Source organism: Protopterus annectens, chromosome 15.part0, assembly GCF_019279795.1.
Source record: "Protopterus annectens isolate FY-2018-M chromosome 15.part0, PAN1.0, whole genome shotgun sequence".
Classification (NCBI taxonomy): Eukaryota; Metazoa; Chordata; order Ceratodontiformes; family Protopteridae; genus Protopterus; species Protopterus annectens.
This window is the reverse complement of record NC_056749.1, coordinates 587620535-587642595: the sequence shown is the minus strand read 5'-3', so window position 1 is coordinate 587642595 and position 22061 is coordinate 587620535. Positions and strand designations below refer to the sequence as shown.

General features: G+C 44.0%; 1 protein-coding gene across 1 annotated transcript in view; it reads left to right on the top strand.

Annotated features, from left to right (window-relative positions):
- USP21 (ubiquitin specific peptidase 21) overlaps positions 1 to 22061 on the top strand; it is a 612045-nt gene that overhangs the window by 339227 nt on the left and 250757 nt on the right. Inside the window, exon 9 of the mRNA XM_044057408.1 lies at positions 10882 to 10960. Coding sequence (XP_043913343.1) covers positions 10882 to 10960 — 79 coding nt within the window. The remainder of the gene's footprint in view (positions 1 to 10881; positions 10961 to 22061) is intronic.

Here is a 22061-nt window from a genome sequence, read left to right as displayed (position 1 = left end):
ATAGGCCATACGCACAGTTTTACCCTCATCCAGGACTTGGTTGACTGTCTCGAAGAAGTCCACCAAGTTCAGTAGACAAGATCTCCCATTGGCAAAGCCAAACTGGGTTGGGTCTATTGTTTGGAGGTCTCCTATGTCTGTGTTGACAAGGCCCATATTCTCTCCATGGCCTTGCAGATGAGGCTGGTCAGACTTATGGGTCTGTACTTTCCGTGGTCAGTGGATGGACCACCTTTATGTAGGGGAATGACAGTATCAGTTTTCCAGTCTACAAGGACATACCCAGTGCTTAGGCTGTGGTTGAAGAGTGTACCCAGTGGTACAGCTAGCTCCTCTTTTAAAAAAAATTAGAACACAGTCATGGATGTTTGGTCCCATAGAGGCTGTGTTTTTGGCATTAGAAAGGGCTTTGAGGACTTGTCTTAGAAATTACAGGGGGAGAACATGCAGGAGGGATGTCTTCTGGTGTATGAGGTGTCGGCAAAGGGGTGAAGTTTTCACTGAACCTATCTGCCAGCAGGTTTGCAATATCCACAGGTTCAGTATATGTTGTGCCATTCACAAGTTCTGCACAAATCTGGAATTTTCCTTTGAAGTTATGGACATAGCCAAAGAATGCCTTATAGGTTACCCGTAGCTAGGGTGGCCAATTTGGATTCGTAGTCTGGTTTAAATTGCTTTACTAGGTGTCTTACTTGCTTATTTAAGCAGAGGAGGGGAGTGCTTTGAATTGGGGAACTGTCCCTTACTTCTTTTTAGCCAGCATTTCTTTCTCCTGTTATATAGCTTGTCTATGGCAGATGTCGACCAAGCAGGTTTGTTTTTCTTGCACTTATTTTGATCTTGTTCATTACAGCTGAGTTGATGCAGTTGTGTAGATGTTTATACAAGGCTTTGATGTAAATCCCAGCATATAGGTATCTTTCCCATCAGTAGGAGCAGGAGCTATGAAGCTACTAATACTGACCCTTAGAAGGTTGTAGTTAGCTTTGGAGAAGTTTTTTTTAGCCTTCTTTCAGCTGAGGCTGGGTCAGACACAATTATTACTTCTAGTGTGACTGACCTGTGATCGGATCTCACCAGGGACAACTGTACACATGGGGTGGTGCAACAATCACCCAAGTTTTTAAGCACCAGGTCCAGAATGTTTGAACCGCATATGAGGGTGTCAACTAACTGGGCCATGGAATTTGAGCTTAGAAAGTTCAAAAATCTGTGGGTGAGTGTGTTGGTACACGGGTATAGTTTGCCCAGTTTATGGATGAGTAGTTGGTCCCCCAGCACCAGGGTGTTTGGTTGTATATTGAGTGACTCCAGTAGGTCCAGGTAGGCATTTTTTGGTGTTCTGGTTCATGGAGGGGGGGGTTCTGTTAACTGGCAATAACTTGGAGAGGAGTGTTTCCTGTGGTGAGTTGTACGTGGAGTAGTTCAAGGGATTCGTTCAGTTTAACCAACCTAGAGCTGTGTTTGTTTTTGATGAATATTGATGCAACTCCTCCTTTAGTTTTCCCGTTCTCATTCTGAGGTCTAAACGAGTGGAAGGCATTGTAACATGGTATGACTGGGGTGCTTTCCGTGACCTTGAACTAGGTTTTTGTGACTGCACAGATGTCGATATCCTCCAAGGTGAGGAAAGCTTCCAGTGAGTGCAGTTTTAAGTTTGGACTCCTAGCATTTAGCAGCATAACCCTGATGTTAGTTTTTGAGGAGAGACTTATATTAGAAATTTTGTTCTTGTGACATTGCCTAAAAAGGCACATTGGGGGAGGCAAAAGCCTTAGCCCGTAACCGAAGTCCAGAATTGACCAGTGTAGACAGTCTCTGGCTAAGCATTGACCCTATCATCCCAGGCTGACAGGAACTGGATCTCCTTGGAGTGACGCCAGAAACTAAGCCAGTTGTTGAAGTCAGTCATCTTTTGTTTGTATTGGGGCAATCATCCTAGCTGGAGGGTAGCATGCTGCTTAAGGCTAGGGGCATAACCTGAACTACAACAGGATACCAAATGTAGTTCTCATGAAAAGAAAAAGAAACCGTGTACTAAAAAAAGCAATTTGTTCTTCTAGCACCTTGGTGTGACCACCTTCATGGAATAAAAAAGTTACAAAAAGACACTCCTTATATATTACATTTCTAATCACATTACATCACATCAATTGAACAGTCAACTTTTAAAGCAAACACTTCCAATTCATTTCATTCCTTAAGCCTTTAGGAATCAATGTATTATACTTTAAAATATAAATACTTTCTTTATACAATATTTTTTGTTTCAATAACTCATCTGTACCATCCATGCATTCAATTTGTTCTAAAATTGTACATTGTAATAAATCAGCATTACTTTCATGAAATGCTTTAAAATGCATAGCAATCGTTTTCTCTTCTCTACAGTTTTTATGTCTCTTAGATGTTCCATAAACTTTATTCAGAAGAGGTCTTCTGAGCTGGAGTGGTCGGCTTTCGAGATAAGTGCGCTGTCCCGACCATCAGCTCCTCCCAGAGGTACCGGCACTCTTCCCTCCCATAGCCCCTACTTCTGTCTCAGCTCCTACTCCCTTCAATGGCAGCAGAAACCCCCAGCCTCAAGAGCCCACGGCCGGTGGCCCCCACTCTTCTGAGACCTCCCTGAAATGTCCTTCTGAGGAGCTCCCACGGAAGAGGACTTGTAAGAGGAAGAATGTCGACTCCCAGGATGAGTCTTTGGCATCTGACACTGACCTCGAGGAGTCAGAAGGGTCCCCCAAGTCATCCTCTGATGATGTCTCCTTCGTAGACATTCTGGAGATCCTTAAACAGAGGTGCGGCTGGCCCATTGTCACCCCTTGTGATGAGGAGTTGGTGTACCTGAAGGCTTTCGGGTCTCAACCTTCTGCTTCTTGGATGTCTCCACCTTTCGACTAACTGATGGATTTAGTTAGTCGAAAGGTGTCTGATACTCCTGATGTCGTGGAGCCAGTCCCCAGGAGATGGAACAAGTTCCTTTCTTCTCCTCCAGGAAAAACTTTTTTTATCTAAAGGTGTGCCTATAGATGCTATGGTGGTAGCGACAGTGGCCACTAAGAAGGATCGCTGAATTACCTTACTCACTTTATGAGGCTCCAGAGAGATCTCCTTAAAGAATTAGGAGATTCTCTACAAGGTACATGTACTGAGGGAGTCCCTGACAAGGTTTCTGCGGCTTATTTCATATGCGGCCGATGGAGTGAGTAGAGCAGTGGGTTCAGGAATTTCTTGAAGCGTCATTTCTGGATGCGTTTGTGTAACTTTGCGGAACCGTTTAAGTCTACCTTTATCGACAATTCCTCATTGTTTGGATCCAGTGTAAAGGACACTCATCCGGTGCGAGCAAGAAGGAAAAAAACACACTGCCGTGGGAGTAAGTTTTACTGTTCCCTCTAGACCATATCCTAAGGGTCAGAGGGGCGGTAAATGTGGTGCAAGAAGTCCCAGAGGTTTTTCCAGGAGGCACAGTGTGACTCCTCCTCCAGAGGAGGAGGAAATGGTAGATGTCGCCCTAGAAGCAGGGGAGGTCCGCAAAACCAGGGAGGTCGCAATTCCTTTCGGAGATGGCCTTACCAGCGCTCCTGATGTGGGGCCCGACTGTGCTTCTCTGGGGCCGGTCGGGGGTCGCATTTCTTTGTATCCAGAAGCTTGGCTAAGTATCACTCAAGACAAGTGGGTACAAAAAATTATTACCAGAGGTTATGTAGGTTCATAGGTTCGTACTAAGCTAACTGCCCTTGCGAGCCATTTTAAGCCTAGCCAATTATCCCTTGTGAGACTCAAACCCGTGTTTGTAAGGCAAACACCTTAACCATTAGGCCACCCTTTTCTCTTCCACCTTTTATTCCCAAGAAGATCCCAGATGTTCCACCCAATCACAGGGATCAGGCAACTGTGGTGGTCCACAAGTTGCTGTCAAAAAGTCATCCAAACCGTCCCAGCAGACCAGATGTGAATGACCTGAGCCATACCTCCCTGGACTACATGAAAAGAGACATGGAGGAGCTCTCTGATCATGTAGCCCAGGGCCGGTATGGCCCTGACTCTGAGTAGCATCCTGCCCTCACCAAGAATGATACCACGGTATAGAGAAAAAATTATCAATTTCAACAATTGGCTAAGCTTCTGGTGTCATTCAAAGGGGATCCAGTGTCTGTCAGCCTGAGATGACATGCTCGATAAGCCATGCTGCTTCGCTAGAGATGGCTTGTACCTGTCACCCTTAGGCTTTCAGGCTTTCGAATACTGGCCAAGGCTGTTGCCACCCCATAGTGCCTTTTTTAGGCAAGGCTCAAAAGACAAACCCACCACCGTAAATAGCACAAGTAACAAAAAACTGAGGGTAATGCTGCTCAGTGCCAGAAGTCTAAACCTCAAAATGCACGCACTCGAGGCACTTCTCAGTATGGAGAAAGTTGATATATGTGCAGTAACAGAAACCTGGTTTAAGGCTCCAGAGAGCACCCCAGCAGTACCAGGCTACAACTCATACCATACATTTCGGCCACAGAACCCAGACTGAAATACAAAAGGCGGGGGAGTGTCAATATTCATCAAGGATACCCACACCTGCAGGTTAGTGGCACAGCATGATGCTTCAAAGATCATCCGCGTGCGACTAACAATGGGCAGAACTGCTATTCAAATTACAGCTTGCTACAGATCACCCACCATGTCCCAGGACGCCCACTCCATGTTCCTGAAAACACTGGAAAACATAAAGGTCCTACCAAAACACCCTGATATTGGGTGATTTCAGTTACCCAAACATTAACTGGGAGAACTACTCAAGTACAAACTCCCTTGCCCAACATTTCCTAGAATTTATAAACTCAAACTTCCTGGATCAATTGGTCAACACCCCCACCAGAGGTGACAACATATTGGACCTGGTTATCACCAGCATGGGTGACTGGTGTTCCACACTGGAGGTGAACCCCTCGCTTGTTAGATCTGACCATAAACTAATCACTCTGGATGTCCACATTCCACCACCATCCCCAGTCAAAGAAACCACTGTGAAAAACTTTTCAAAAGCAAACTTCACGTTACTTAAGACTGAGGTGGGAAGTTTCAAAGCCCCCATGCTAAAGGATAACGCTGTCCAAGCTGCAAAATCCTTTACTAATGCACTCTACAGGCACCTACAAGAATGCATGGATCATGCTATCTCAAACAAAACCAAGACTCATTCCTCCAAGAAAAGGAAACCAGTGTGGTGGACCCCTGCCATAAACAAGCTATACAATAGAAGGAGGAAGCTAGTACAGAAAAGATTGAAATCCCAGAAGGGAAGACGTCCCTGATCAGTATCAGCAAGAAACTACGTTCCCTCAAAATCGTCCAAGGCCAACTTCAAAAGTAAAATTGCCATGGACTCCAAAGATAACCACAAGGCATTCTTTAGCTATGTCAACTGTCTAAGTGGCAATTCTCAGATCTGCTCGGAGTTAGTGCAGAATGGCACAAAATACACTGAACCGACCGATATAGCCAACATCCTGACAGACAGGTTCAGTGCAAACTTCAGCCCTCACCCCCAAAAGGGCCCATAACTATACCAGAAGAATGTAGTGCCCCTGAAATCACAGACACTCAGGTTAAAACAGCACTCTCGAAAGCCAAAAACACAGCATCAATTTGACCAGACGGTGTCCCAGGCTGAATCCTTCACAAGCTCAAAGATGAACTAACCCCTCACCTAAACACACTGTTTAAAATCAGCCTCTCCACAGGCTACGTGCCCACAGAGTGGCGCGCAGCAATGGTTATTCCGCTTCACAAAGGTGGAGCCACAACGGACCCCGGGAATTATCGCCCTATAATCCTGACTAGCTTGGTCTGCAAAGCTATGGCGCGCATCATCATGGATCTCATTAACAGAGACATCGGAAACCTCCAAACACTGGACCCTACCCAGTTCGGCTTTAAGGGCAGATCATGCCTCCTAAACCTGGTGGACTTCTTTGAGACAGTTACCAAGGCTATAGACGAGGGAAAGGTGGTCCACACAGCCTACCTAGACCTCACAAAGGCCTTCAACACCATTCCCCACTCGGGTATTATAGATGAGCTCACCAGCCTGAACATAAACCCCTACATCACGAGATGGGTTGCAAACTGGCTCACGGACAGAACCCACATGGTAAGAGATGTGGGAGCTAGGTCTGACTCTAAACCAGTTGCAAGTGGCGTTCCCCAGGGCTCAGTCCTAGGACCCTCCTGTTCAGCATATACTTCTCAGAGGTACAGGCAAGCACAGGAGGACTATGGCTGACCAAGTTTGCAGACGACTGCAAACTAGGGGCTATAATTGACTCTCCGGCTGACACAGGCATCCTCCAAAAGGGTTTTACTGAGACAGATACCTGGTGTCAAAACCATGGCCTCAAGCTAAATGCCAAAAAGTGCATAGTCATCCCCTTTGGAAAAAAAGTACCCACAAACTACCACATAGGTGATAATTCCCTAAATACGGAAAACATAATAAGGGATCTGGTGACCCAAGTAGATAGTAAACTCTCCTTTGATAATCACATTGCCAAAGTGGTTAGAAAATCCTTCTATGTGGCCTATCTTATCACAAAAGGGTTTGCATCCAGATCAAAAGAGGTCATTGGGCCCCTCTACGCATCACTCATCAGACCCATCATAGAGTACAATGCCCCATTTGGGATGTACATTACAAGACATCTGCAACAACTGGAAAGACCACAGAAGTACCTCCCCAAGAGGATCACTTGCCTCAAGCAGATGCCCTATGCAGCGCGACTGAAGAAACTCCAGCTGCACTCTGTTGCATACCGCCTACTCAGAGGTGATCTCTGCCTGACATACAAGGCCATGTCCAACCCAGAATTGATGGACATGCTCCACCTAAAGAAAACCATATCCCCTTGAGCCACATGCTCCAGGGATCTAAACCTCACCACAACAATAAATAGGACTATATAAAGCATTGATTGATGGAGAGAGTTGTAGGATCTGATGAAGCTAACTTAGTGAAAGCGCTTATCCCTGTATCTACGTTATTTGTGAATAAACTGATCTGTTCAAGATCTATGGGACATCGTTATTTGGACTAAACAAGAATCTGGACTAATTACGGATTTGTTTCTCCTCGTTTTCGCACTTGTGCTTTTCTTCTATTATATTTCTTATATCACTGTCACAAGTGCATTAATTCGTGATATAGCTACGTTGTTTCAGCAATAAATAGGACGTGCTGGAGAGAGAGATTCCTGTCCCAGAGACTTCCCCATGCTCAGGAACAAGATTCCAATCTACATTAGGAAGAGCTCCTCGCTAACCCTCTTCAAGAGAAACCTTGACGAGTGGATGGGAAACAGAAAGTTTACCCCAGGGATCACTTCAGTGGCTGTGCAGGACAGAGGCACAGGGAAGTAATTTAAGGGGGTGGTGAAAGCCAGCACATTCCGGCTAGACTTATAAATGCCTTTCGGCAGATAGCCTAGTACCTACCTATGAACCTAAATAGGATCCTGAACTTACTCCAGATTCTTTTTTGTGCCAAAACATGCAGGGGACTGAAGGCCCATTCTGGACCTCAGCAGACTGAGCGAATCAGTAAAGAAGGACAAGTTCCAGATGGTAACACTACAGTCTATACTCCCGTTGTTAGGGAAAGAAAATTGGATGTGCTCAGTAGATCTCCAAGACTCTTACTACCACATAAAAATAGACAGGGCGTCAAGGAGTCATCTACGCTTCCAGCTGGGAGTTGGTCAATTCCAGTTCCATGCTTTGCCCTTTGGTCTCACCACAACCCCCAGGGTGTTCACCAAATGTATGGCAGTAGTGACAGCTCACCTGAGACGTTGAGGATTCCAGGTGTTTCCGTATTTGGACAACTGGCTCCTGAACGCCCCCATCTGGCATCTACTCCTTCAGAGCCAGGGACAGTACTATTCAGCTTTGTGCCCAACTGGGAGTCTCTATACATTGGGAAAAATCTGCCTTATTGCCCTCTCAGTCTGATTTTTATAGGTGCAGAGATAGACACAGGTAAACATGGTGGTTCGCCTTCCTGCCTGAAGGGCACAAAACCTGGTGCTTCAAATTCAGCTTCTTCTCCACTTGCGAAGGGTCAAAGCCAAGATTGTTCTGCAGCTCCTTGGGGCCATGGCTTCCACCATACTATTAGTGCCACTAGCCAGGTTACATATGAGAATTCTCCAGTGGCTCCTGTCATCCCAATGGTCCTTTCAGCACCTTCCATTATCCCATCACATTCTACTGACAGAATCTTGCAAGAAGGACCTCCTTTGGTGGACATTACCCAATCCACTGACCATGGGTGCTTCAATTGTTCCTCGCCTACCCATTGCCACTGTGACCAGGGATGCCTCACAGAGAGGATGGGGAGGGCATTATCTAGGCAGGACTGTCCAAGGCACATGGCAAGACCACAAGGCCCACCTGCATATCAACATTCTAGAGATGAGGGCGGTTCTCCTGGCATTTCAAGCACTTCACAACCTTCTTCCTCTGGGGACTATTGCAATACAGTCAGACAACATGTCGGTATTATGGTATATCAACAAACGGCGGAAACAGATCTTACCCACTCTGTCGAGAGGCCATGCGAGTTTGGGAATGGGCGATATCTTCCCAGCACTTTCTGGTGGCAATGCACATTCCAGGGACAACCAACGTGATAGCAGACAAGCTCAGCCGAGCGATCCTGATTCCTCAAGAGTGGTCTCTGAAACAGGAAACAGTGAAACAGATTTTTACGCAGGTGGGGACAGCCTTGCTGCGATCTCTTTGCGAGCCCAGTCAATGCCAAATGCAGCAGCTACTTTTCCCTCATCCCCCGTCCGGGGTAATCACCAGAGACGCACTTGTTCACGATTGGCCCCTGGGTCTTCTGTATGCTTTTCCTCCCTTTTCTCTCATTCCCAAGGTGGTTCAGAAAGTGAAACAGCTAGGAAGCAAATTGATCCTTATTTCTCCTTACTGGCCTCGTCAGGTTTGATTCCCCTTCCTCGGGCCTCTTCTCCTGGACGATCTTTGGATTCTGAACCCAGTTCCAAACCTGTTGACTCATATGTCAGGTTTGCTTCACCCTCTTTTACACACCTTCAGTTTGACAGCGTGGCTGCTCCAGTTCCATCCCTAGTCAGGCTTCATGACTTCTCACCTTCCGTGACTCATATCCTTATGTCTTCTCATAAACCTTCCACTAGGAAACTATATTCTAGTAAATGGAAAAGATTCTCTCCTTGGGCAGAGAAAATGGATTGTGACCCCTTCACTGCCTTCATTCCAGTGGTTTTGGAATTTCTTTCTGAACTGTTTCACCAAGGATCTGCGGCTGCCGCTATCACTCCAATTGGCAGCGATTTCAAGTTTTCATTTGGGTTTCGCCAGATACTAACTTGATGTCTCATAAATTGTGCAAAACCTTCCTCAAAGGTACCACTTTGCTCAGACCTCCTGTTCAAGAGCCTGTGGCCTCATGGGATTTAAACTGTGTTATCAAAATTAACCTCTCAGCCTTTTGAGCCTTCTCATTCATGGTCTTTGAAGTTTTTGTCTTGGAAGACGTTGTTTTTGGTGGCTATCACGTCTGCCAGATGGGTGTTAGAATTGCAAGCCTTGTCTGTTAAAACCACCTTATCTGATTTTTCATAAAGACAGGGTGTCCCTTCGTACTAACCCTTCCTTTGTTCCCAAGCCACGTTGAATCAGTCGATAGAACTTCATTTTCTTTCCGAATCACTTCAATGCGGCTGAGTACAGGTTTCAACAACTGGATGTCCATAGACAATTACGTTTTTATTTGCACTGGACTAAAGACATTAGAAAATCGAATCAGTTATTCATTTCCTTTTCCGAATCCAGGTTGGGCTTAGTTTCCAAAGTGACACACTCTAACTGGATTTATAGCTGTATAGCTTATGTTTATAGTTCTGAGGATAAACATTTACCCTTTAAAATCAAGGCTAATTCTACCAGGTCTTGATCTAGCCTTTCAAGCCAGGGTTCCATTTGACAATATTTGTGCAGCTGCTACGTAGGCTACCCGTCACACTTTTATTACTCATTACAAATTGGATTTAACCTCCAGGGGTAGAGCATCTTTTGGTTCCACGGTACTCGGGAGTATTTTTTCTTGAGCCACCCAAGAATAAGGTGCTAGGGACGCTGTCCCATATGTAAAGAATGAAGGTGAGATAGGACTACTTACATAAAGAAGTTATGTACTTACCATAACATTCCATGTTAGTAGTCCATCTCACCCTTCATTCTTTTGAACCCACCCTTCTGCCCCCATCCTGGAAGTACCTGGAGACAGACACATACTAATTTCATTATTTATGGAGACCTTTTAGCATTGGCTTCTTCTGTAGGCTGTTATTTCTTCTAGTCAGCAGCAAACAAGATCTGGGGATTGTACTGGTGCACCATGGGATACCTACCTACCCACGAGCCAACCATAAGTCTTCCAGCTTGTAAATATGCCGAGTCGGAGCCGAGGATCAGCTCCCTGATCCCATATGTAAAGAATGAAGAGTGATATGGACTACTAGCATGGAACATTATGGTAAATACATAACTTTTTTTTTACTTGTTTCAGGAAGTCCCTGCCAAAGGTCTACAGGTATGGTTTTCATCCATGTTTCACTGCTGCATCTAGTAAGCCTTATTCATTTAGTCTGGAATATGTAATGCATAACGAATGATGGTAGTCTCACCAATGAAGTAGTTGTAAAATTTGCATGTTGCCTTAACCTTGTCATTCGTTCTTCAGCTTCTGCAAAGTAACAGCTGCTTTTGGCAACTGTTGGGTACTAGCTCTGAATTGATTTGGCAAGAATATCTGAAGCCAGTTTCTTTTTTTTTTTCCAGATGTGTAGTCGCTGTGGGGAAAAAAAGAAGAGCTCTAAGAAGCTAACGATTCAACGGTTCCCTAAAATTCTTGTATTGCGTATCCTTAAATTAACCAAACATGTTTGTTTTTTCAAGGACCGTAATAAAATAATTCATTTGCAATATTCTTTACCAGTTGGGGCCATAGTGCTGATTATGTAGCATACATCTTTAATTAATTTAGAATAGATTAAAAGAATTTTAAATCCCTGTAGGAATTCATTTTTGGGCATCCTTATTTTCAACCATGAATCCTGTCTAGATTTTTCAGGGAGTGTGATAATTCCAGATTGTGTGCTGTATTTAACGGGTTTATATCCGTCCGTCGAAACGGCTGAATATCGGATGTTCGAAATGTAAAGTTCGAACACTGGTAATCGCGAAGCCGCGGCCCACCAAATTCTTTCCCAGAGAAAGAATTCGAGGGGCCGTTTCTGTGGCTTCACGAGTATCAGGACTGTGGTGGGAAGTTACAGGTCGGGTTCAGTGTGCGATTGTGTGGATGTTAGGGTTAGGGCACGGGTTAGGTGAGTTAGGGTTAGGGCACGGGTCAGGTGAGTGTGCGATAGTGACAGACCTTAGGGTTAGGGTTTGGGTTAAGGTAAGTGGATTGGTAGTAGTGTATGTACAGTTTAGTGTAGGGTTAGATGTAGGATTTTGAGTGTGTGTGTGTGTGTGTGGATTGATGTTGTTTTGGTGTGCTTGTGTGTTTCTTGGAACAGCGATTTATTTTTTTCCCCAGGGAAAAAAATCGCTGTTTTAAGACTTTGATGTTTTTGCAGTTCGTGGTTTGAAGTTTGAACATCTGGCGTTTGAACTTCAGACATTTCGATGAACTGATATAGACCCGTATTTAACTACTGCTTGTCAGTATCTAGCAGATGTCCTTCCGTATCACTTTTGCAGTATTCCTAACCTCTCCTGCCAAGGATTGCCCAATGTCTGGCCAGTATACCAAATCCTTCAGTACTTACAGGTGTCATAATTCACACACATGCTCCCTGCAAAAGGCATAAGGGCTATGTATGGACTCACGCACTCTGAACTACTTTGCTGCCAGTCTGAATGCCATCATTGAACATCGGTCTGAACACCCTTGTGCTGTGCTGGTAACCAAACTCCCTTTCAGGTAAGTCCCCTGTTGAGGTTTATCTTTCTCTTTTACATGACCATGTCATCCAGAAAGGGAAGGTGTCCGTGTGGGAGGTAGATTCCTCAAAAAGATGGTCACAACCAGTGTCTTTTCTGTTTGGGTGCTTCCAACAACCATACACAGTGTTCTGTCTTTCAGGCTTTTGTCCCTAGGATCCTACATACTTGTCTCTCCTCTTTATCTCTTTACTTCGAAAACCATCATCATAAGCTGTTAGCTCAAGGTGCTGTGGCAGAATCTCCCTACCCCAAGGGTCAGCTATCTGCCAAGAAAAAGGCCAAAAAACTTATGTCTGATACTGCTGCTGTCCAGCCTTCCCTGAACATATCTCTTAAGGCTAGTAAAGGCCCAGAGGATCGTCCGGTGGTTGCTTAAGATCCCCCTGCCATAACCTCCTCATAGACCAGCATGGATATGACTTCTCACATGTCCTTGGAGGCTTTACAAATGTGTTTCTGACATTGAGGGGGAACCTCAGCTGATTATATCCAAGGAACTGAGAGGGATTCCACAGATGTTCGTTATGGAGTAGATTCCTACTACACTTATTGAATGTCCCCAGGGGTCTGATCCTCTGAAGGTATTTCATGCAGACATCCCTTAGAAAGAGAAACAGAAAACCAAGCATATTTCCTGTGTAGCTAAGGATCTTCGTCATGCATGGCAAGATTTTACTCGGGTTATTCAGAGCTTTGATGGCTTTAAAGCCTCCTAAAGCAGTGTCTGAGCCTGCCCCTTTCTGATCTTCCACTCCTCTTAAAAGACCCAGGGAACTAGATTCCTTAGATGAGGATCTAGATTCAGGGAAAAAGTCACTGGCTCACACCTCTCAAATTCCTTTTCCCTTGGACTATGTTTCAGAGGAAGAGGACTGTATTAGTCCAGATTCCCCTCTGGAGGAACTCTCCTTTGGGCATACTGTTGCCTACATGATGGAGTGGGATTGTTCTCAAGTCTGTAAAATTCAGAAAAGGTGTTATGAACTTCTCCAGATGTAGTCTCTTAAGCTATCGGCTGTTCTGTCTGCCCTTCTTGGATAAAAACCAACTAAGTAAAACAACTGTAAAAAAACAAAAACTGCTCTGCTGAATGGATTGCAAAACCAAATAATCCAGCACTTTAGCGTAAAATGAATTTTAATCTCCGCTTTCGTCGATACAGACTTCATCAGAAAAAACAAACATTCAGTTACACAGAATATAAATACTAAAACCAAATTACATGTGTGTGTTTGACAGAGATATGTGTTTGACATAGAGATATATATGCATATATGTTTTATTTTTATGAAGACATTTTTACTAAGACAGTTTTTAATTGCTTTGTTGTATATTTAATTGCTTGATTGGTGTGACTTAATCATTAGATTCAGTTTAATTTGTTGGGTTTAAATAGTGGTTATGTTAGTAGTTGTTTCATGGTCTGATGAAGCTGAATAGTGAAAGCGCTTACCTCTTGTCGACTACAATAAAAGAGTTTTATATGGTTTTGTATCCATTTGGATTTTTTGTGCTTGCATTCTACCTACAAGTTGAACTTTAATTTCTACAGTCTTATTTTGTGAGTTATTGTCTGGTCTTTGGAACTTGCACATACCTGGCTCTGTCCATTGCTAGTGTTCATTTCCTTGGTTTATTTATTGTTATTCCAGCAACGGAGGACTTACCACCTGGTTTCCACTATTTTGTTTTTATTTTTAACCAATTAATACTTGATACCTTTCACCTCTTTCATTAAATAAGACAAATTAAATTTTCTAGTAAACTGCTTTAACTCCAAAATAGCATTGGTAATATTTGTTCGCATATTAGGTACAAAATTTAAACCCAGTCTCAACAGGTTGAAATTATTTTCATTTAATTAAAAACTAGATAAATTCAAAATGTCTTTAACTGAGGCGTTGTACCTTATTCGTTGTCTGTTGATGAATCCGAAGTCATCAGGACGCCCTGTCCCTTCTTGCGCGTGAGTATAGTTTTGGGCCGCAACTGTCTTTTCTCCTTTTCTAATGCTAGAAAAGCTTTGTTTTTGCCAACTGGTTCTTTGTCAATGTCACTGTTATTGAGAGGAAGACCAGTAATTTCTTGCAAATTAGACTCAGCCGAACAAGCGTGGACGTCAGTGTTATAATCCCTTTGCCTACCTCTGTTAGAAAACGCCCCGACTGTGTAACTTCATTCATGACCTCACCAAGAGAGGCGGGTCTTAAGCATGTTGCTTAAGGTGGACTTGATTAGAAGTCTGATAAGCTCTATTGTTACCAAATGAAAGCTTATTTTTACTTTGTACAAACATAGTGTATGCACAGTCCATCTCATATGCTGATACATTACAATCGAATTTGCTATTCTTTCGGTTTATTAAAGCTTTCTCATATTGTTCCAAATCTTCCAACATCAAGGAAGATTCCATCCTTTCACAGAACACAAACTGAAATTTGTCTCTCAAGGTAGTCATAGACTCATTGTTACGTTCTATTAACAATTTCATAAAATGAATATCTGCTTCATTGAAGAAATTCTTCAGATGATTGAAAAAAGGATCTTTTACTGTTGTACCACTGGGACATCTAAAAAAACGTAGTCCCTTTGGAACAATATTTAACTCAATGCATTTCACAAAGTATTTATTCTCAGTGTCTATATTCTTGTATTTCTTCAACAATTTCTTTAAATTGTCACATAACTCTTTGTATTCAGATAAAGTGGTGACATCAATAGATCTTTTTGCCTTTAAAAAAGGATTCTCACAGCTATTCAAAGCTGCTGCTATGTTTGAATACAGCCCTTTCGGCTTCACATTTTATAACCTTACAGGTTCAGGTTGTTTCACCTCTTCACTTTGTTGTCTATAGGTATTCACCTCCACCACAGTGTCTGTGTCGTCCTCAGACCCTGAACCAGACCCTGAAGCTGACACCTCATTTCTGTTCATATGCTCATTCAGCAACAAATGCATAGACTTCTTAATATGTTCCATGGTCATTAACCTGATTGAAATGTAGTTCAGGAGAATCATGAACATTGTGGATACTAACATCCAATAAAGGATCTCCAGCCAAATCAGCCATCGCAGAAAACCAAAACTAAAAACCAACTAAATAAAACAACTTTAAAAAAACAAAAACTGCTCTGCTGAATGGATTGCAAAACCAAATAAACCAGCACTTTAGCGTAAAATTAATTTTAATCTCTGCTTTTGTAGATACAGACTTCATCAGAAAAACCAAACACATTCACTTACACAGAATATAAATACTGAAACCAAATTACATTCAGTTATGGCCAGTTAAGGTCAATTTACTAGATACAAAAATTTAAAGAAATGAATACATTAAATGTGCTTTATATAGGCATACTTTAGTTTGTCCTAAATTCAAGAAGTCTTTATTCTCCATTTTAGAACAGGGTCATCTAAATTTGAGGGGCGGCAATTTTAAAAATTATTTAGAACAGAGAGAAACCAGGTGGCAGATTCAACTGAGAGCTGATCAGCCTCCAGGTTTAAATGATGCCATAAATATTAAATGTTTTTTATAAGACCATAGAGTTTGTCAACAAGACTTGTTAGCCATGTTTAATGTATTTATTTCTTTAAATTTTTGTATCTAGTATATTGACTTTAATTGGCCTTAATTGAATGTAATTTGATTTTAGTATTTGTATTATGTGTAACTTTAATGTGTTTGGTTTTTCTGATGATGCCCTTCTTGGATACCTTTTTAGCATTTTGTGTGACCACTGATTCTCAGGCCCCTTCACTCAATAAACATGATAGATTTTACAAAGTCCCTGAGGAGTGTAAATTTCTTTATAAATGCCCTTCTCTTGACCCTTCTGTAGTGTTTGTTTCTTCTGACAAGACCTCCAAGTTATTCCCCTCTACCAAGTGGTTCCCTTCAGATAAGGATAGTAGGCTATGGAGAAACTGGACAAAAAGGTTTACACTGTTGTTGCCACTTTATCTTTTCCTGACATCAAATACCAGACACGTATGACCAGGTATGTTTTGGCCCTACTTTCTCAGGTTTCCAAAGTGATTTCTGACCTTCCTGACTCTGAGGAGAAGGCTTCTGCCTTTTCACCATTGGGTTCTACCTGCCACCTTTGTTTCTCTTCTCAGGTGTCACTCTTGGCTTCGTCTGCATGCTTTACCTGATGACATTAAGGTCAAACTCTTTAATCCTCCTTTGGATAGCAAAAATCTTTTTGCAGGAGTTGAAGCATATTTTTGTTTCACCTATTCACAAGTTTCAGAGGAATTATCCATCCAGATCTGCTTTCATTTTTACGCAGTCTCTCCCTCAACCCAAGGGAAAAAAGGGTTCTAGATGTGGCTCTGCTAGGTCTAGTCAGACTCCTACCTCCCAGAAACCTGCTTTATAGGACAAGCTGGGTTTCATTTGACAGTTTGTTTCCCCCTTTCTCTCAGCCAGGTTCTATTACCTGTCCATCTTTCATTGTCTCTTCCAAATTGGTTAAGGATCACAACAGACTCTTGGGTTCTGTCCAATATCTGCCAGGAATATTTTATGGTTTGGGAATCCCTTCCTCCCTTTTTGGGCATTCTTCAACCTCCTCTGGAACAGCTTCCTCTTTTCCCAGAGATACTCCTTTCCCAGAGATACTCCATTCTGTTTTGGTTCAAGACACCATTTAAGCTGTGCCTGCTGCCGAGATAGGGAAGAGTTTTTATTTCAGAATGTTTTGGGTTCTTCAAAAAGGAGGGCACTTAGAGGCCAATTCTGGATCTTCCCAGGTTCAACAATTTCTTAAGATTCCTTCCTTTTGGATGATGTCTTTTAAAACTTTTTCCCCTTCGGCCCCGGCATTTCTGGTCTGTCTGGATCTCAAGGATGCCTACCTTCATGTTCCCATGCATCCACTTTTCAGGATTTTTTTTGTTTGTTTCTCTGTTTCTTCCTTGCATTTTCAGTTCTCTGCTGTGCCCAGATGCCATGCTCCTGTCATTGCCTTTTGCAGAATGCGAAGAGTTCAGATCTTTATCTGGACGATCTGCTCATTCAGTCTTCTTCCACCAGTGCACTGCTTTAGAATCTCAAGTTTACCATTTTGCTGTTAGTCTGGGGTTCACCATAAACTTCCAGAAATCAACTCGGACACCTTCAAAGGATCATATTTTCCACGGATGCAGGCTTTGGATCATCTCCATGCCGGTATCTCTGCCTGCCACCAAGGCCCTTTCTCTCGCTGCCTTTTTCCAGTCTGTTCTTCCTCTGGCTTCAGTCTTGGCCAAGGGGATTTCTCAGGGTTCTCAAGTTCATGTTTTCCACCTTTCCTATGCTTCCTCTGGCCAGGTTCTACATGAGAGCGCTTCAGTTGTACCTCAGGTTATTGTGGATTCAACATTGCCACCCCCCAGACTTCCCAGTACCCTTTCTTTCCTGTCTCAGGCTTGAGCTTCAGTGGTGGAGTCATCAACTTTCTCTCAACCTGGGGCTCCCTTTCCAGGCTCGAATCCCTACTCAAGAGGTCTTTACAGATGCCTCAGACAGGAGATGGGGGACCTCCTTCGATCCCCCTCAAGGTAGAGGGTCTCTGGCCTCTTCATCAAAGGTTGGATCACATCATTATTAAGGAGATGAGGTCTCTGCTTCTGGCTCTTCAGGCTTTTCATTCCCTCTTTCAACCCAGGCCCCTCAAAATTTTAACAGACAATACCACAGTGATGTATGCCAACAAGTAAGGAGGTACAAGGTCTGTCTTTGCAGACTAGCTCTTCATTTCTAGGATCTGACTGTCCAGTATCAAGTGACTCTGCAGGTAGTTTACATTCCCTCAGAGCACATTCTAGTGGCAGACATTTTGAGCAGGTCCAGCACACAAGCTCATGAATAGATGCTTCACAGAGATGTGTTCGTGGACGTTGCTGATCTGCAGGGTATTCCTTGGGTAGATCTTTTTGCCTCCACAATGAACAGACAACTGCCTCTATTCTGTTCCAGAGTCCCAAGTCCTCTGTCATCCAAAGTGAGCGCCTTGCCTTTTTTTTTTTTTTTTTTTTTTTTTTTTTGGGAAAAGTATGTTTCTGTATGCCTTCGTTCCCTTGCTCTCTTACTGTGAGTCTTGCACAAGATTAGGCAGGACTGTCCCAAAAACTTACTACTGACTCAATTTTGGCTCCAACAGTATTGGCGGCCCGTGCTTTCTTCACTCGGCCAGGTGGAATCACCACACTCACCAGGTGAATCTTCTCACGCAAGATAAGGGGTCTCCTGTCCATCTTCACTTGTCTACTCTTCAACTGATGCTGTGAGTGATAGGGTTTTGATCCCTTTCAGGCACCTCTTTTCTGAGGACATGCTTTGGTTTTGTAGGAGGCCAATAAACTCACTACCAGGAAATCATATTTGTCCAAATGGAAAAGGTTTTCTGTCTGGTGCCTCTTCATCATCATCAAGATCCCCTGTCTGTGAAGGTTTCTCTGGTTCTCTCATTGGTATGATCTGCTCCATGCTGGGTTAATGTATTCTTCAGTTAAATCGCAACTGTCAGCAATTTCTGCTTGGCTCCCCTTACTTCCCCCTTTGGCTTCTATATTTGAGTTCAAGCAGTTTCGTAAAGGCATCCTTCATATCAGGCCTCCCAGAAATACCATTCTGCCTTCTTGGGACCTCAGTTTTGTTCTTGAAAAACTGATTCAGGCTCCGTTTGATCCTGCTTCTTCAGCTTTCTTACAACATTGTACTTGGAAGACTGGTCTTTTGGCTCTCACTTCAGTCACGAGTGTGTCTCAACTTCAGGCACTCATGACCATTCCTCCTTTCCTAGATGTTCTTCAAGGATGCATCTGCAGTCATCACATATGGGTTGTCTTGCCTCAGGCAGCCCTTCGGTCGGCCGGATTCCAAAGTCTGGGTCCGGCGTCGGCTGAAGTCGCCCTTTCCCCGACGTCAGAGCGCCTGGGGTATAAAAGCGTCAGCCGACGCCATCTTCCTCAGTCTTTCTTGCCACATGGTGCCCGAAGCAGAAGCAGTTCGCAAGTGCCAGTCGGCCAGCTCCTGTAATTCAGCTAAACCGAAGACTTCAAAAGCTAAGTACCCCGTTGGGGACTCTTTCTTGCCTCAGCCGATGTCAGATAAAATTAATAATTGCTTAACTTGTGGGAAACAAATACCTCATAAGGATTTCCACTCTTACTGCCTACCTTGCCTAGGCCCAGACCACGACGTCTCGGCCTGTTCCGCCTGTGCTTCCTTCAACCGACGCACTCTAAGACGTCGGTCGGAGTTTGCAGAGGAATTTTTGGGGCTAGTTTTGCTTACAAAATGCCGTCGGAGACTCCGACTTCACATTTAATAAAGAAACGGAAGGACAAGGACCGACACCCGCGGTCCACGGTTTCGGCTGAAACCATGGCCAGGCCTACCGCGAGTGTCTCTGTTTCGGCTGAAACCGAGTCCTTGGTACTACCGTCCACCGAAACCGTACAACCGACAACCTCGGCCCCGGAGGCCACTACTGTCTCGGTTGTTGAATCTCCTTTGGAATCTGGTGTCCAGGAACCTTCCGACACCATTCCCTTAGACAAAACTACACCAGCACATGGTGCAGCCAGGCCTCCTGCATCCATGTCTATTACGGCATTCTCTAGGGCTAAAGCTGCTAAACACTCTAAATCTATGCCTCCCAGGGTTATCCCTCAGGGACCCACTACAGGTTCTCAGATCCTTAGTCTAGCAGAGGACCTTATTTCATTAATTAGGGTCTCTCAGCCTCATCCGGACAGGGGCTCTCAACCTCCTACAGAAAAAAGGCCCAGGGTTGAGCCCTCTGATCCCCTCTCCTCAGATGAGGCCTCTGATGGCTCTGCCCTCTCAGACTACCAGGAGGAGGCTTTTTCGCTGAGGATTCAGATGCAGAGGAATCTATCCCTCGGCCTCCCTCCTGAAGAACTGTCTTTGGGGAAACTCTGCACACTATGAGGGAGCATTTCCAATGGCAGGGCCAGGAATTCTCTGATTCCAGGAAGAGATTAAGGACCTTCTTGCATTTGCCTCAGCATAGACCTTTGGCTATTCTCCCTGTTTTGAATGTCATTGATGATGTGTACTCTGAATCTAGCACAACCCCTGACACTCTCCCTCCGGCTCCTGCCAAACCCGATAGGTACTACAGGGTCCCGGAATCACATCTTTTCCTTTACAAGGCCCACTCTGCTGATCCAGAAACTATTTCCCAGGGCCCTAAAGGGGTTGCAGCTGTCACTACAAAAAATCCACTCCCCTCTGAAAGGGAGTCCAGGGCTTTAGAGCGTTGGGGTAAAAAAGTGTATACTTCTGCTACCCTTTCTATGAGGGCTTTAAACTGTCAATTTCATATGATACAGTGCCAAGAATATTTGTTAGATGAATTGCATAAAAAGCTGTCTTCATCTGAACCCCTAGATCGCAAATCACTTCAGGATCTGGTACATAACTCTCAACAGGTTAGCAACCATTTCTTGCAGTGTGGTTATGATGCATTGGAGGCTTCGTGTAGGTCAGCTATGACAGGTGCAGTCATACGTAGGCATGCTTGGCTGAAGGAACAATCTCTGCCAGACCATGTTAAAGCAAAGCTTCTGGATGCACCACTGGAAAAGCAAAAGTTATTTGGCTCCACTGCTCAGGAGGTCTTAAAGAAATTTGAAGAAAAGGCAAAATCTGTACAAACAGTCAAAGATTTTATGCAAGTCCAACCACCAAGATTCAGCAGAAATTGGCCTTCCAAGAACTGGTCCTTTCCAGACACAGACAGATTTCAGAGAGGCAAGAACAGGCATGCCAGAGGTAGAGGGCAAGCTAGAGGCTCCTACAGAGGACGTCAATGGCAGCCTCCCAACCAGAGAGGTAGTGCAGGGCCTACAACTGCTGCACAAGGACAGACTCAATGACTTTACTTTGACACTGCCAACCAGGGCTCAATTGGAAGCACCTTTGGGCGGAAAGCTTTCCTTATTTTCAGAAAATTGGCACATTATTACAAGGGACAAATGGACACTACAAATAATAGACAAAGGATACAGGTTCCATTTCCACACATTACCGAAAAGAAAAGGCATGCCAGACCTGCCACCAAATCAAAGGGCAGAGGCTTTGAAACAAATCTCCAACTTAATGAAAATGAAAGCAATAGAAAAGGTTCCTCTTGCAGAACAAGGCCAAGGATTTTATTCCAGACTCTTCCTTGTTCCAAGAAAAGAAAAGCAATGGAGGCCTATTCTCGACTTGTCCGCACTAAATACTTATCTCATTGTGCCAAAATTCAAAATGCTGACTCTACAGCAACTCCTTCCCATGCTGGGCAAGGGGTCTTGGCTGGTAACTCTGGACCTCAAGGAGGCATACCTGCATGTCCCTATCAGACAAAGCTACAGAAGACACCTCAGATTTCTTGCAGGTTCAGAGCATTATCAATTCTCAGCATTGCCCTTTGGCTTATCTACTAAGCCCAGAGTATTCACGAAATGCCTGGCATCAGTAATTGCACACTGCAGACTTCAGGGGATGCAAATATACCCGTACCTGGACGACTGCTTTATACAAGCGGACAGCAAACAAATTTTGGTAAAACACTTGAATTATGCCATCTATCTTCTTCAGGCCTTGGGATATACAGTCAACATTCACAAGTCAAGACTGGTACCATCCCAAAGAATAACTTTTCTGGGTGCGGATCTAGACACAACCACCCAAATGGCTTTCCTCACAGAAGAAAAACAAAACCAACTACTGGATTACTTCAAAAACCTGTCAAGACAAACTCAGCTGACTGCAAGGAAAATCCTGCAGGCCCTGGGTTACATGGCTTCTTGCATTCTTCTGATTCCTCAAGCAAGGCTACATACGAGGAAACTCTAATGGTACCTAAGGAGTTTATGGACTCAGCACAGTCACAGCTTGGAAACTTTGATATACCACTCATCCCATGCCTTCAAAGGGAATTTCTGTGGTGGGCTCAAGCAAGCCAGTCAAACAGGGGTTTGCCCTTCAGCAAACCAATAG